Genomic DNA, 16,574 nt, shown 5'->3' on the forward strand with positions numbered 1-16,574 from the left:
ATTTCCTGGTGTGCAAACTGTGCATGGGCACCAGTCCTAAGGTCCAATATGACCTCCTTAGTTTTTTTTATATTAAGCTGGAGGAAGTTACTCCTGCACCAACCGGCAAACTCGTCCACTGTTCTTCTATAGCTTATCTCATCATCCTCAATCAGACCAACAATAGCTGTGTCGTCTGCGAATTTAACAATACAGGTGTTGTCTGACTCACTCCTACAGTCGCTTGTGTACAGCGTGAACAATACCGGTGAAATCACGCTCCCTTGCGGAGCCCCCGTGTTGGTCGTAATGGGGAGAGATGGTTTAGGGGCGACCGTACATGATACCTTGTGGAGACCATGTCCGCTTTTCCCTCACCTTTTTTTCCATTTCCTATGTTGATTTTGTCATCGGAGAACCACTCCGTTCTAATGTCCAACAGAATGGGTTGTGACCCCTATCCCCCTCTCTCTCTGCTTCCCAAGGTTATTGACATGGCATCATGGATTATTCAGATGACTTTGGTGCTGCTATTGGTCTTCATCAACAGCAGCCATGGGAAAAGAGACAAGATGCTGTACTGTTCTGGTAAGTCAATGGATGGAGCTCTTTATGTGTGGTGGGGAGGTCTGGATGTTTCCTGTTGGCTGAAGGGTTCCATTTGGCCAATGTTTCTCAACCTGGGGGATTGGATCCCAAAAGTGGGCAATGCAAGGTTGACCGTTCACAAAGGTCAATATCCGTGGATATTGTGTTGTACATCGTCGGCATCATTATAAAAATTCATAATGCAATATATTGCGTCTTGATTTCACTCGATCTGAGATCTGTTGTGTAATTAGTGACATTTTAGTTTTTCCCAGAAAGATGCTTTAATTTATAGCAGAGTGATTCCTTAGACACTAGAGAAATGAAGCAGAGGGCAGAGAGAGGGGAGACATGCAAGGCATTCTAAAGCAGAAGCACAAGGGCAGGGACCCTAGAAGAATTAAAACTAATTTGACAGTATAGCTTTCTGTAATCTGCATACGAGAACTCCATTGAGAAATCCTCAATGATTGCAAGTTGACTTGAATTAACAATATTGTATTATAACAAAACGTTTTTATAACAAAAAACGCGTGCATGTTCTCGCCCTGTCTCCTAGGGTAGGTCTCTAAGGAACTGGTTGGAATAACTTGTTCCTTCCACGCGCTACGTCCAACCGGGGAAACTCCCCCCTGTCAGGTGAAAAGATGCGACTTGGATTCCTCATGCATAGAAGGAAGCATGAGATCAGTCTGTTGCTCTCCCTATAGGTTGGCAGAGGAAGTGTAGCACCCAGGAGTTACATTAGATAATTGACACTGGGTGTAGAAATGGGTTGCAAAAATCGTGGGATAGAAAAAAAGGAACATTGCAACCTTGACTAGTTTATCATATTTAATCATCATCCCTCATTGAAAGTGAACAATATCCACTTTGCAGTTTACCATATTGAGATCATAAAAAGAAGTAGGTCAGGAGTGGCTCAGTCAGTATTAGCTGTATGCTACTCATACGCTGAGTTTGGCAGTGCCCGGGATCGAACCCATGAACTTGTGCTCTACCGACTGAGCTGCAAACTTTTAAAGGTAGAGGTATAGATAGGTAGAGTAGCAAAAACTGTACTTGGGTAAAAGTTACTTTAAAATAAACACGACTCAAGTAGTACAAGTTGTCAATTAAAATGATTACTTGATTAAGTAAGAAAGTATCAAGTGAAAAGACTACTCAAGTGCTGATTTACTTTCTATGATGTGATTTATTGTTTACATAATCAGTTGCCTTGTTTGTGAGGTTCAGTCTAAAGCAAGTAAATCCCGTCAAACAGGTTTATAGAAAAGCCATTCCGAAGAGACTTAACCGGTTAAACCCCAGCATCAGCATTCTGCTTCAGTATTCTATTCGCTCAACAACATGTGGGCTTTTAGTGGTTAATTTGCTTGGCAGAATCATTGCTACAGTAGAGTGCAGAGGCCATGATGGCCTAGTGGTCAACTTTATGTTTCAGCCTAGACTGAAACGGCCAGAAACACCTTCAGTCTGAGTCTGTGCATTTGTTCATATATGGCAGTGGTTCCCAAAGTGGGGTCTGGGGGTCCCTGAGGGAGTTCCCAGCTAAATGATAGTTTGGAACCTTGGTCTGTAACTGGTCTGTCAGGGGCGATTCACACTATGGTCCCGGGTGCACACTCGGGACCACTTGGCAGATGTTGTGGTAGTGTGAATGATGCGTACCGTTCCCGGGAGCGGATCGCCCAACCGTCCCCGGAAGTAGATGGGGGGGGGGGGGGGGGGGGGGTCTCTGGACCGTTGAAGTGTATTCAGATACGGATCGTTCCAATGTGAATGCATGCGTTCCTAAAGAAGGAAGTGGACTGTTTTTTTGAAGAACGTGACATAATCTCTAGTCGACGAGCCAAGCGTCAACACGACGCGTAACACCAGCGCATTTCTCAATGCCGCCCGTCTCCTGTTGAATCTGCAGCACCGCAGTACGCGCTGATCTTATTCTGCGGACTACAAGTGGCTCTTGGGCTTTGCTTGGCATAGTTTCCAAAGTAAAACAAAATAATAATAATGCTAAAGTAGAATCCATAGCAAACTAATATCAAACACGACACTGGAGCACAGAACTGACTGACACAGTGAATAGCAGGCAGGCTGACAGTGAAGTAGTATAACGGCAAAGAGGCAATGCAATGCAGTGTGTCTCGATTTATTTGAGACAATGTCGCAGAGTTGATGGTCAGTGTCCGGACGCGCCAGTCATCAAGCACACCGCCATCAGGAGGATTAAAGTGTGTTATGCAAGTGTACCCAGGTGCGCTGTTGAATCTCGGGCAATGTGAATCATGGCCATCGGGGACCAGGCAACCGTATTCAGAAACTGTTCCAATGAAACAGATTCAGTCCGTCTCAGTGTGAATTGCCTATAACTCTGAGAGTGTACAAATGGAACCCAACCCAATGGGTTCCATTTGTACACTCTACTACTCTCTACTCAGAGTTAAATTACCATTGATTTTACAATATAAATTGGGGGTCCCAGAGATAGAAATGCCATTAAATGGGGGGTCCGTAGACTAATGCATGTCAAACTGGGGGTCCTTGAAATTAAAATGGTTGAGAATCACTGCTAGAGCTGTAAAAATCTTCTCTTATGGGGGCCCCTGACATATCTTTCCACATAGGGGTCCGCGGGCTGATTAGTGTCAATTTGGGGGTCCTTGACATGAAATCACTGATATATGGGGCTATGTGTCTCTGTTATTCCCAGCATGCAGAGCTATTGTGGATGAAATCAGCTACTCCATCGGCCAAGTGGACCCAAAGAAAACCATCAATATTGGCAGTTTCAGACTCAACCCTGATGGCACAGTGACGGACAAAAAGGTACTGATAATGTCTTGTGAAATAAGTAATAACACAGATCTACTGTGAAACGGATACAGCCTATCCATTCATTAGTTGCTCTATTCCAGGGGTTCTCAACGTTTTTGGTTGGGGACCCCCGGAAATGCTTGTTTGTCTCGCGACCCCTGCCCCGCCCCCCTCCCCACCACCAATACAAATAGACCGCTACAATATCCTTAATAGAGAAAATACACCATAAATAAATACCAGATATAATCATTAAGGAAAGTTTATGCATGTACTATGTGTACTATGTAAACTCTTCATTTCCATTGTCCAGCCATTCAGTTGCAAATAAAATAATTTGGCGACCCCCCGAGGGGTTGCGACCCACGGGTTGTAAACCAATAATGTTTGTATTGGTATTTTATGTTTAACTTCCACTACTGTCAAGTCCTGTAAATGAGTACGAATTGATTAATTATAACTTGACCTTTAACGCTCATAGAAATGCTAGCCAGTTAGTTGTGCACTGATGTGCTGTGTGCAGCTATGCTGGAATAGTACACAGTACACACACTATGATTTTTAAATGCAAAGGTGACATTTTTGTTCAACATTGCCAGTGTTATTGTATCAGCACCAGATAAATACAGAATTAACCGATAAGATCAAAATGTACTATTTAGAATGGACAAACGTATGTGACTCAATCAGGTTAGCAAATTAATACAATGTAAGTCTTACCTTTGATGATTATCAATATGCTATTAAGCTTCATGATATTGCTCAACAGTTGACTGTTTTCGATTGATACTTTATCGAAGACAAATGTAGTTTGACGTCCTCCATCATTCACTACAGCTGTGTTTGCACATTGAAAGCATGTCATGTGTTCTGTGTTGCATTCCCATGAACGCAGGGTGTTGTCACGTAAATCAGGTTGTAACACAAACAGACACAGTTGTAGCCTCTCATTTATTTTTGAGGGGCGCTAGCCCCTCCCATATACAGGTTTAATGTTTGTTTTTAGTTCAACTAGACCTGTACGTGCCCGTCGGCCACCGGCCTACAGTACTTGGGAACGATGCAACTTGGGAACCTAATAATACCCGTCTCTCATGTACCCATCTGTCTGTGTCCCTTTTGTGCCCATGCTGTATATATAGAGATATCTGTAGTATGCAATACCTGTTTTCATAGCACCCATTTTAACTGTCTGTCCCACCTGGAGATCTCTGTATCTGTCTTGTCTGCCTCTAATCTGGTGTACATGCACAATTGAATTACAAATTCTTTCTTTTATTTATAATGGGCTTTGGTGGCAACGAGGGCCAAAACTGGTATCCACCTGTGGCACTGGATGAGTTTTAATGCGATGTAATAGATCACATTATTGATAGGGAGGGAATTGTTTTCAGATGATCGTGGGAAGTTGGGTTGGGCACAAAAGTAGGCTAATATGGATGGATGGACGGACAGACGGACGGACGGACAGACAGACAGACAGACAATGTTGCTGGGTGGCCAACCGTTAAACCTAATGGCTACTGGTTTATATAGTAGGCCTATATAAATTAAACTTTTCTTTGGCAAATAAATGCTGTAGTACAATCACAAGTACACCATTCATGTGTGAATGTGTGTAATATGTGTAAATGTGGTGTGCATATAAATTAAGTTATTGAACATTTTCACTTTCGTTGTTGCACTTTGTAGACGGTGCCTAACCGCCCGGCTAACCGCCTACTGCCCATAGAGAGCCATAGAATCGATTAAACTCGGAGGTTAAATTAATGCTGTAGTACAATCATTGATGTGTGATGTAAATTTGTTGGCAATATTCTGCATATTAGAAATGAAGTTATTGAATATTTTCGGTGTTGCACTTTGTAGACGGTCCCTACTCTCTACTGCCCCATCTGGCGGAGTCAGGTTAAGGAAGTATAGGCTACAGACAGAAGTACAGACAGACATTTTTCGGTGTTTTTATTAGTTTTATAGATGGAGTGGTTCACGCCGGTGTCAAAAACCTTTTGGAGGTATTTGCCAGTATTTGCCAGCATCCATCTCGTGTTTGATGTGGTCGCTCAAATAGAGGAGGCATGTGTCAGTGGAGTGGGATGTTCTGAAGCCAGATTGGAATTCATACATAATATGGCAAGATACTTTTCAACCTGTTCATAGACAATTGTTTCCATCACTTTCGAGATGGAGCTAAGAATAGAAATAGAGCGGTATAGTTGCCGGGGTCTAATTTGCTCCCTTGTGCAGGGGGGCTACTTTGGCCAGTTTTAAATCTTGGGGGACCTGTCCCTATTTGATGGAGAGGTTTATTATGTGGGTGATGATTGGAGCTATAGAGATGGCAGAGTCTCTTGAGAACTTTGGAGGGAATATTGTCATGGCCAGTGGCCTTGTGGGGTTGAAGGGCTCTCAGTCTTTTAAGTACTCCTCCTCTCACTCCTCAGTTGTTACCATTGTCAGTTTAAAATCATCTTTACAAACACCTAGGTTTTTGTAGAAGGCTTTGATGTGCTCTACTCCAAAACGCCCAGAGTGTTAACCAGTGTTGTTGCAATGTTTGTAAAGAAGACGTGTAGTTGGCTACATCAAGCTAGTCAGTGATGAGGGTGTCGTTCGATTTGATGTTTGCTTGTAAACCTGGTTTTTAGTTTTTCAGTTCATCTACAGTTGCAAGTACACTAAAATGTATAGAGAGAGGGTATTGTGGGGAATTGGCTGCTTGAGGCTAATGCTAATCTAATTTACCTGGCAATTACAAACAGGAGACATCCTCGCAATGAACAAAGAGAATATACAAAATACAAAACAATAACAGCAAGCTGTTGCCAAGACTAGGCATGCTCAAACGTGGTATGGACCTGCGAAAATACATTATTTTATCGGCTTGTAAACGTCCTATTGACAAGCCAATAGGAATCCTAATTTCCCTGTGATTGTGTTACTATAAGACGGCAATCAGAAAGCAGTTTGCTTATTCGTAAAAACATGCAAGCTGCCTCCAGACGTCACTTTACGGGGGGAAATAACCTTCACACGTAAAACATTTTAATTGAATAATTCATACTTTACAAATCATGTATAAATAAATAAAATTCGTAAACAGACTGAAAATAATCATCCACTGCGTCACCTCTTGTCACATGTCTCTCTCTCTCTCTCTCTCTGGCACCTTTCTTCTTCATCTAAGAGTTAACATTAGGGAGCTGATAAAAGACGTCGTCCAGAGAGGGTAGGCAGTAAGCAGCCTGCTCTCTCCTGAGTCCTTACTAATAAATGTCTGTAGTATTGCCGCTGCCTGCATGCCTTTGAGGTTCTGTGAGTCTATGGATCCAGGTTGATGTTCCAGCCCTAATGAGGTCAAGTCCCAGCGGTGCCCCCAGCACCTCTTACTGTCCAGGGAGAAGACTCTCATGAGGTGTCCATCTCCACGTATTGATTCCCCACCGCCTCTAATCCCTGTTTAGCCATTGATAGCTTCTAACACACTGCTATCATTTTCCTAGTAGTGAGAGACAATCGTTCCATTCACGGCAGATCGTATAGTGAACTAATTACACCTTCTGTCGCCTCGAAACAAGTAAAAGAAGAAGAGTAAATTACTCAACAAAATTTGTAGAAATGTAACCCGTTTAAACCCTGAAAGGTGTCACGTCAGATTTTTGCCATGGCTGTTCAAAAATAGCAGATATACAAGCTGCAAATCTTGAACGTGTTAGAACTACTGCTATAGAAGGTGTTTGTAGAATGGGCCTCAGGTGGTCTTAACGGGACAGGATGGGAGGAAACCCATGCAGAGAACACATAGTGGACAACAGTCTAATGTGCTGTGCTTCATAATGCGTTTGTGTCATGGACCTCAACAAAGGCAGGTGTCCTGCATTTCTTTTGGGGCTGCTGCTGCTGCTACATGTCATATTCCTGGCTTCTCATTAGGCAGCTGTCTAAAGTTGGATTCATTTATATATGAATGCTAATTACTCTTCTTTTACCCCCTGTGGGTCCCACTCAGACTCCATTTAGTTTGCCCTTAAGCTCTCTCTCTCTCTCTCTCTCTCTCTCTGTCTCTCTGTATGCATCCGTGTGCGTGTGTGTGTGTCTGTGTGTATTGATCAATTAATATAATTGTTTAACTGACAAATAAGTCAAGCCTGCAATAATTATATTGCATAATCATATTTAACAATTTGAAAAGGCAAGGCGTCCAGTGCTCTTTGAATACCAAGGAGACTTCATACATGGTAAAATCCTCAGTGTTAATCTATCCATTTGTGTAGTGCTGAGGGTGTATACAAATGTGACCAAATGGACCGTTTGGGTTACATTTGCACACTCAGGAGTCAAATCGCCACAGAGGATTTGACAGTGTAGTGAAAAAGCCAGACAAGACACGTTTATCCAAGAGATGTAGTTCTGTTTGCCCAGAGATCCGCCCTCTTCCTCTCTTAACCCGCAAAACAAACCTCCACCTGTTACATTGTTGGCCCATCAAATGTTAGCGAGCTAAAGAGGGAGCCAAACCTTGATCCCTGTGCCCTTCCTGGATCCATCCTTTTCAGTGGTGTTTGACCTGGTGTGAATCGGAGAGGCTGGGATGTCACAGCTTAGATGCCATCACAGAGGAGGATTTGCTGGTTTTAAGTCTCTGCTCTTTGGCCCTGGTCACAGTAGGACTTCCTGGGGGCATGGGCGAGAAAAGAAAAAAAAAGGTTCTCAACCTGCCCGACTGCAACAATGAAACATTTAAGGCCTCCAAAGACATTGAACTTAGTTGGAGTAGCGTGCTGATCTCCTAGAGATTGGTGGGAAGTCATGCATTGAGAATGAGTCTGTACACAATGGCATTCTGACACGTAATATAACGGCACCGGCCCGAAGAACAGAAGGGAGAAAAGAGGTGTGTGATCGAGTGAGGTGACATCCTCTTTCCCTTGTGTTGTGCATTGTGTTTTGAGTTTGTTTGCGGCTCTCACCATCTCTGGGTATGTGTTTTGGCAAAGCAAGCCAGTAAGTATAAGGTTGGTGAAGACTCCGAGGCTCACCTGTTCTTTCTCTTCAAATAAATGCCAAATATGAATCAGCTCTAGGCTATAAACTAATGACATTCAGGCAATTAACGTGTAGTCCTCTTGTGTTGTGCGAGGCAGCTATCTATGATGGAAATCACACAACACTGAGAAGTATCTCTGCCCTTCTATCTAATGAAGTGATATTGTACCATCAAACCCTTTTCCCTGCACGTTTTTATTATTAACCCGAGGTTTAAGTAGCATAATAAAACACGTCTCAAAATGACACATGTAATAGACCGACGCTTTGCTTTACATTCCGCCCTCTTTGATAACAATATTATTATTAATTTATGGGTCTTCATCAGCCCATATCGCCCAGACAATAAAATTGAAAGGCCCCTGTCCACAGTGGTGCAATAATGGGCCCCGGCTGTCCAATGGGAATTGAATGGGAGGATAGCATCCCTGAGAAGCCTATTCTTTGGCCCAGGCCTGCCTTGCGCGCCCCTCCACCCCCCTCTCACCACCTCATTCTTTGGCCCAGGCCTGCCTTGCGCGCCCCTCCACCCCCCTCTCACCACCTCATTCTTCAAACCAGCTGCTGATTGACAGGTCCCTTTCACCAGGCGGTGACTGGCGAGGAAGGAGTTTTAATTCCAAACCATTTTAGCAGCATGGCATGATAACGACTCCAACCCAAGCCCAAGGGTTGGGGACGTATGGATGTGTGTGTCTGTCGCCGTTGGTGGAAAGTACATTTACTTAAGTACTGTACTTAAGTACAATTTTGAGGTATTTGTACTTTACTTGAGTATGTCCAATTTTCAATGCTTTTACTTCTACTCCACTACATATCAGATCCAAATATTGTACTTTTACTCCACTGCATTTATTTGACAGCTTTAGTTACTAGTTATTTTGTACATTTGGATTATTATTACAAAATTGCCTATACATTTCGGCTATTTGAAAATAGCAGATCTACAAGCTCACAATGTGTCACATAGCAACACACTGAGCTTGTAGATCTGCTATTTAGATTTTTATACATTTGAAAGTCTGTTATATTTGCTGTGCAACACTGTAGTATAGGCCTACTGAAGTTTAAAATAGGGCTCAAGTGGTTCATTAATATCAATCAAATATGTGACCCATGATTATTTCATAATTTTATTTTGAAAGGAACACTTTAAAGTTTAAACATTTTCCATTCCCTGCCAAACAGTTACCGTAGAATTAGTTTTTCGTTATTCCATGTCGTAGCGTACCACTGCCTAGGGTTGTCACAATTATTGCATAATCGTCAAATCGAAATGATTTGAGATAATCACAATAATTTTGTCATAATCATCATAATCGTTTCCATGTTGAAAGATGTTCATATATGGAAGAAAAAGCCAAAATAGCCAATCTAAAAGCTTACAACGTATCATTAAGCTTGATGAGCTATTTCCACTTTATCTTTTATATTTTTTCAAGTAAAAAAATAATAAAAATGCCAGTAATTTCTTGGTATATTTCAGTTATTTATTTGTCGTATCTGCCCTGTGCACTTTTGGATTACGTAGCCTAAAAGGCAATCAGAGATGTCATTTCTATTCATAATGTTCCAATTTCTGACGCCCCAAAACACAATTAAATCGTTAAATCGCTGTTATTTGTGTTACAATTAATCGCCAACTTAAATGTCCAATGGTGACAGCCCTAGCTAGCTATACCACTGCCCCGGTGTCAAAGTTGTCAAAAACTGATTTTGATTGATAGGTGAAGCTCATCGTCTCTTGGCCGACGTGACCTTACATCCCACCATGCTTTGCCCTTCAACCTTTTGGCCCAGTGCTGTACCCGCCATCTATTGGTGGCTGACTTCACTTCCCTTCTCCACACAACGTGCTTGTCAAGCTCAAGGGATCTCCCTGGGCTGAATGAAAGGTTAAATACAGCAGCTTCCTGGCTCTGAAAGAGAGGGATAGACAGAGAAAAGAGGGGTGGTGGTGGTGGCGCTGTGGAAAAGAGGGGCAGAGAAGTGGCTCGAGGGAGAGAAAGCTTGGGAGGGAAAAGAAAAGGGGACGAGTGGATGGATGGAGAAATGGAGGTGGGATGCTGCAGAGCTGGTCGTCCTGAGAGCGGTGATGGAGAGATGAATTGAGGAGGGGGAAATGGAGGTGGGAGGAGGGGAGTTGCAGTGATGGGAAGAGCGAGAGAGAATTGTGGCTCAGCTCGATTCCCCCTCCAGACCCAGAGAGCAGATGGCAGAGAGACACGCAAGCCCTTTGTCACAAAGTCACATCTGAAAAAAAGGAGTGTGCGTGCGTACGTACATGCGTCTGTGTGTGTGTTTGGGCGCATGTGTGCTTGCGCGCGTGTGTAAGTAAAATCACAGTAGGCTAGGCCGGAAGGGTCTCCACAGCAGACAATAGGGTCAGGGGATATATCTACATTGAACCCCCGCCGCCCCACCATCCCAAGCCCTCTTTAAACCTCCATGCACCCCCACATTCTGACCAGAGACTTCCTCCTTTGATCACTGGAGGATGGAGGTGGAGGGGGGGGGGGGCGAGGGGTGTACAGGCTGAAAAAGAGCAGGGGAACGGAGTGGGGTTGAAAGGACAGGATGACACCAGGCTGTTTACCCTGCACTTGGCTTCTGTTGCGGCCTCTCCCCTGTCCACCTAAACCACCACCCTTCACCCCCCTCTGTGGGCTACCCCCACCCCCCCTTACTCAGAGAGGTGTGAAGCCCCCTTCCATTCCCCATCCCTCCCAGCATCACCCTCTTTTCACCCTCTTCTTCCGGGGCGGGAGGACATCCAACCGAGGGGCAGGGCCAGGGTGGGTGCTGGTCGGCCACTGCACCTGTCTTGACCTGTCTAGACACCGCTGCCGCTCACTGTTTTGTCCTCCTCCATAAGGGGAGGATAAGAGAAAAGAAAAGCACACTAGAAATGCTTTCTGGACGGGGTGGGGGAGTTCTACAAGCGGAGGTGACACAGGTTAAAAGTCACAGTTTTGGGGTGAGGGTTGTCGGTGTGGCTGGAGAAACAGCGGAAACGAGAGGTCACTCCTCGTGACCCAGTGGGGGTGTCGTGCGGAAATGGACACTTTGGATGAATACATTTGGGACATTTTTTTTAAAAGATATCCAATTATCCATGCACACTATTTTGGTGATGTATTTCCTGATGTGCATATAGCTAGGTCACTCTATTGATCTGAGTGGTCACATGGGTTGGCCAAAAGTCTCCGATATGAATTACAACTTGAAATACAGGTGAACTACAGTTTATTTTTTATTTAGCTTTTGTTGTTTTTTCTTCATCCACAGTTTAGGCAGCTGATATTTATATTGAACAGACTTTTATATTTTTGTTTATTTTATTTTGATCTATCTGGCCAGGTCCCTCTGGCTCGCTCCGAGACTCACCTGAGTGAGCTGCTGGAGGGTGTGTGTGACAGTATGAGTGACTATGCCCTCCACGTGGACCCTGACACCAAGGAGAAACAGTACAAGAGGTTTGCCCCCCGGAGCAGCGGGACCCCCGGGGACTTCCCTGACTTCAACAACTTCCAGTTCGATGGACCGGACGGCGCTTCCACTGCCCTGAAATTTGCAGTGAGTATGATGGCGAACTATCTGTATTCTGTAACACCTGTACCTTGTTTCTTCAAAGAGCCATGATTCTGAATCTTGGTCCAACGCTTTTCTAGGCTTTTGTATCAGCATAGTTCAGCATAACTTTGCATGACATAAATGGTTCTATTTTATTTGAATACATTTGGAAATAGTTGTTGGGCCCAGGTTGTTGCAGTCATCCTTTTTATCATGCACTGGTATTAGTTTAAAGGTTACCATGCATCTATCACATTAAAAGATAAAGCTAGATCTATCCCAGAGAGGAAATTTGGTTTGACTTTACTTTCCGTCAATTTACTTCGACATAGACTTTGATACCAGTGTAATAGTGTATACATTTTGTGTACAGAGCAGATAATATATAATACGCTTTTTTGCTCTCGTCATGTTAGACTTTGTCTAGTTCCCATAACGCATATGACATCTGTCCTATGCAAGCATACAGTATTGTTGATGTTATAAACGGCACAGTGCTGTCAGGAATGGTATTTTGACTGAAACGTTTTGAGATGGATTCCCACAAAAATGTCAAGCCATACAAAAATACAAACATAATCTCTTCTCCAACGCATTGGGACACGCTGCAATCATGTAGATCTGTTATTTTGGCTAACGTTCCTCCCAGAATATGGATGCTGTTGTTCAAGTGGTCAAGTATTGATGTCAGTTTATAAAGTTTGGTTTTGCGAATAATCACAAACTGAATGAGGAAAAACTGCTTTTGTATACAGTACTTACATTTCTCTAACTTATTGTACAATGATTGTTACACCCTTTGAACTTTGAGGTTGTCTTAATGACTTTGAAATTGTTGATTGGGATGACACCGCTTTAAGAAGTATTTGTTTTTTCCCCTGATACCTTTTTAGGCACTCAAAAACTGGCCTTTGAGGTTTCGCTGATCCGATCCGATTAGTACTATTTTGGCGTAATGTACTTTGCAGTTTGTCAGGAACTTGGCTTTTATGATGCTTAATTCCCATCTACATCTGTCATATAACATTCTTAAAGACCGATGTTGGATTGAAAATGTCTGCTACTGTCTATGGTTTAGGGTGGGGGTAAAAGATATCCAATCGGTGAAAACAGCGTAGAGTTCTGGTGCTGCAGCTCGGCCTGAGCGTGACAAGATGGCCGAACGGCAAGACAGCGGAGGGGAAAGATGGCCGCCACCTTCACTGAGTGCTGTGCCCGCTATTGTGCGAAATGACAAGCACCATGAAGCTCTGGTGAGGAACGAACGCGTTTCTCTTCTGTATGCATGAATAACCCCTCTCTCTGCTCGTCTCTCGGCCTCAGTGTGAAACCATTGTGGAGGACTTGGAGGATGAGATCATGTCTGCCTTCAGCCAGAGTACAGAACATGTGGCGGAGGAGTTATGCAACTCAGGTACTACGCCTCGGCTTTTTACTTATTTATATATTTCCTTTCCCACAGACGTGATGCAGCACTTTTTTTTACTGCTTTCTCCACAAGCCTTCCTTCATGCTCCTCCCCAGATAGCAATATTTCTGCACAGATTAATGCCAACATGAAGTGAAAGCAAGTAAAGATGTGATTTACGTTAAAGAGTCAAAAGGGAAATATGATGAGGCGTTTATAAGCACTTGAGTAACCAACTAAATGCGAATCCCATTCAGAAATATCTCAACTTTTCAGATTATGTGTACAGTATGACGTTTCAAAAAGAACTGCGTATCCTATTGTAAAGGAAATGCACCAAATAAGACATAGTATTCCTCCACTTTTAGATGTTTGTTTCTAGATCCATTCTAGTTCCGTGCAAATATTTATTTGCTTAATTTGACCAACTTATTCAATGTTACAGTTTCAGTATTTGTATTAATCCTATTTAATTTACACAGCATCTCGTTTTCACACACACAAAGCAAGCAGATTTTCTTTAATGCGAAATGGTAAAATGTATAACTCTACAGTGCAGTACAGTCCAGTTGCCTGCTAGCTCATCCTAGCGTAGTGTAGGGGTGCAGGCCGCCATTTTGTTCCAGTCATTGCTGAGCAGCCACTGGTTATGCACAGGAACAGCAACCAAATGATGCTTGTTTTGATCATTTCTTTCAGTACATTGTAGTATGTGTATAAATTCATAACCCGCTTTAATGTTTTTTTATTTGCAGTCGCTAGAAACGGTTCACTGAATGAAATATTCAAAACTAAAGCATCAAAAATGATGACAATTGAAACAAACATTTTAAATCCTTCCTTTATATCCACCAAGTACACCTGGTTGAATACTATGGAATACTATTGCACACAAAGCTCTCATTTATATACAGTATGTAAACGATAGCAAAACGTGTCACTCTCTCTGACTACTGTGTAGTGATACTGTACACAGGTGACATAGCATTAAAACAACTTTCTGTTATGTTTGTTTGTTAGAGCAGTTGACCATGGAAAAACTAAAGAACCCAAATAGAACGCCCTGTGTTTGTGCTTTCTATTTCAGATTACTGCAGAGATGGTAATAAGAAAGAGCTGTAGCGCCAGTTGATTGTGGTATTATTTTATATCCTTGCTATATGGGAAGATGGGACCAGCATTGTTACTCACCTTTGAAACGAGGCCTTACACATGTAATATTTTGACATATTAGTATTAATTATTTTTTAAATGAACTGTATTAATAAACCTGATTTTAAACACAAGTATTGCCTGTATGTTTTTGAACGTAACCTTTTCTGTGAAATGGAGATTTAGGTGTGTCACTCTCTGGTGATCTGTAGGCTACTGCAGCCTACTGTATGCACTGTGGTTTCTCTTTCATTTTGGGGCATGGTCAATGACCCTAATTGAAGTAAAAAACGAGGCATATCTTTTTAGTATTGTGTGTCAGATTTGTAATGGTCTTGTGGCAAATCTGTTCAATTCTGAGATCGCCTCCCGTCACAGTCCATATTTCGCAAGTGCCAATGTGGTTAAATGCTTTATCAGCTAGTTTTGATGTTTGCATCACTGCTTCTAATGCTTTGTAACACTTAGTTGTTTTTGTTTGCACTCTATTTAGTACCGGTATTTACTTGACCATTTATCCTCGTCTGTTAACTAGAATTCTTCCCACTTACTGTATTACGATTTACGAGTCACTCTGGATAAGTGTGTTTTCTACATTACTACTGATGAGATTGGATGCTAAAACGATTACATTTTTACTGTTTTATGACAATTGCTTGAGGCTTTCAGTGATCATGATAGAAATTCTACTGCTTGAACTCTGAAAGTGAATAAAATGTACACTGATCATGCAGTGTGCTATCGAGGGCAAAAATATGAAACATCGCACTTACCAGAAATGCTGCCTACTTAATAAATCTACCTTTGCTTCGTTACCCGCATATCACGGGTTTTTATAACTTGTTGAGTTGTTGCACAGAAAACAGTTTTACAATAACATTTTCATTGGACAAAAGGCTCAAGAAGCCTGTGTCTGATTTGACAGGATGGTGTACTATTTCACGATTAGACTCTTCTCTCAGAATATAATTTGTTGAGGAAGGCATGCACTAGGACATTTTTCAAAGGCTTTACTAAAAATCCTTTTAATATCGAGGAGTAAAGCTTTGTTTCTATCTTCCTGTGTCTTTGCTCAAGTATTATCGACTCTTGCAGGAAAAGCTGCCCATGGCATCCTAAAAGGTGCTTGGTTGGGCATCCAATAGGAACTTATTTATTAGTGATTAGTAATGATGGTACTCATAATGTCCCGCCTCAGGTATTTTACTCACTGTTGTGTTGTTCCTCCTAATTTTCTCACCAAACCATGAACAGGGTTGTGTTTTTTAATGCTACGGCATGCTGTAGCATTGACTATGGCAGCCAGATGGAATAGCAACTTCAAGTCACTGTTGATTCATTGTGGGCGTGTCAACACCAGCTGGGGGTTTGGTATGTACAGTTTCAAGTAGGGCTGCGGCGGTATGGATATTTTTTTATTGCAGTAATAAATCACTATTTACCAACGGTATGGCGGTATTGAGTGAATAAAATAAAATATATAATGATGATAATTGTTGTTATAATAATAATAATAATAAGGGGCATGGTGGCGCAGTGGTATCTGGAGAACTCGCCAGTTCACCAACTCGCCACAATTTAGTGCATTTTAGTTTTACTTCACCTTCATGCAGTCCTCTCAGTTCGGGGCTCCCCAGGTTGGCAGATGGAGAGTAGCGCCCCGCTTAGGCAGTTGGCACCGGGTGAACTTGATAACAGCGGTATGCCTTACACAACTGTGTTATTGTGCTTATTGTACCCAGCCCTAATTTCAAGAGGATCTCAAAATGCATTTATTTGTCAAAAATGGCACATAGTGCCATTTTATACATTCTATACATGCTATACATTAATTTTTAGAATGGGAAAACATTAAAATGCTGAGAAATGCTCAAATATAATGGAGGGAGGGTGGGTAAAGAATGCTCAAAATGGTCCCATAGAGTAGCTATTCGGTCCATTTAGTAGTTCTATAGAAGCCAATGTGTTCTAAAAAATAACCTTATGTATTGTTGGTATGGACCCAGTCTGT

The 16,574-nt window shown here is 42.4% G+C and overlaps 1 protein-coding gene across 1 annotated transcript in view; it reads left to right on the top strand.

The window, feature by feature from the left end:
* cnpy1 (canopy FGF signaling regulator 1) overlaps positions 1–14,697 on the top strand; it is a 16,504-nt gene extending 1,807 nt beyond the window's left edge. Inside the window, exons 2-6 of the mRNA XM_083781283.1 lie at positions 465–567; positions 3,281–3,396; positions 11,791–12,006; positions 13,327–13,417; positions 14,499–14,697. Coding sequence (XP_083637409.1) covers positions 474–567; positions 3,281–3,396; positions 11,791–12,006; positions 13,327–13,417; positions 14,499–14,533 — 552 coding nt within the window. The 5' untranslated portion in view covers positions 465–473 and the 3' untranslated portion in view covers positions 14,534–14,697. The remainder of the gene's footprint in view (positions 1–464; positions 568–3,280; positions 3,397–11,790; positions 12,007–13,326; positions 13,418–14,498) is intronic.
* The last annotated feature ends 1,877 nt before the right edge of the window (positions 14,698–16,574 follow it).

The sequence above is a fragment of the Protomyctophum parallelum genome, assembly GCF_964188405.1.
Source record: "Protomyctophum parallelum genome assembly, chromosome: 14".
Classification (NCBI taxonomy): domain Eukaryota; kingdom Metazoa; phylum Chordata; class Actinopteri; order Myctophiformes; family Myctophidae; genus Protomyctophum; species Protomyctophum parallelum.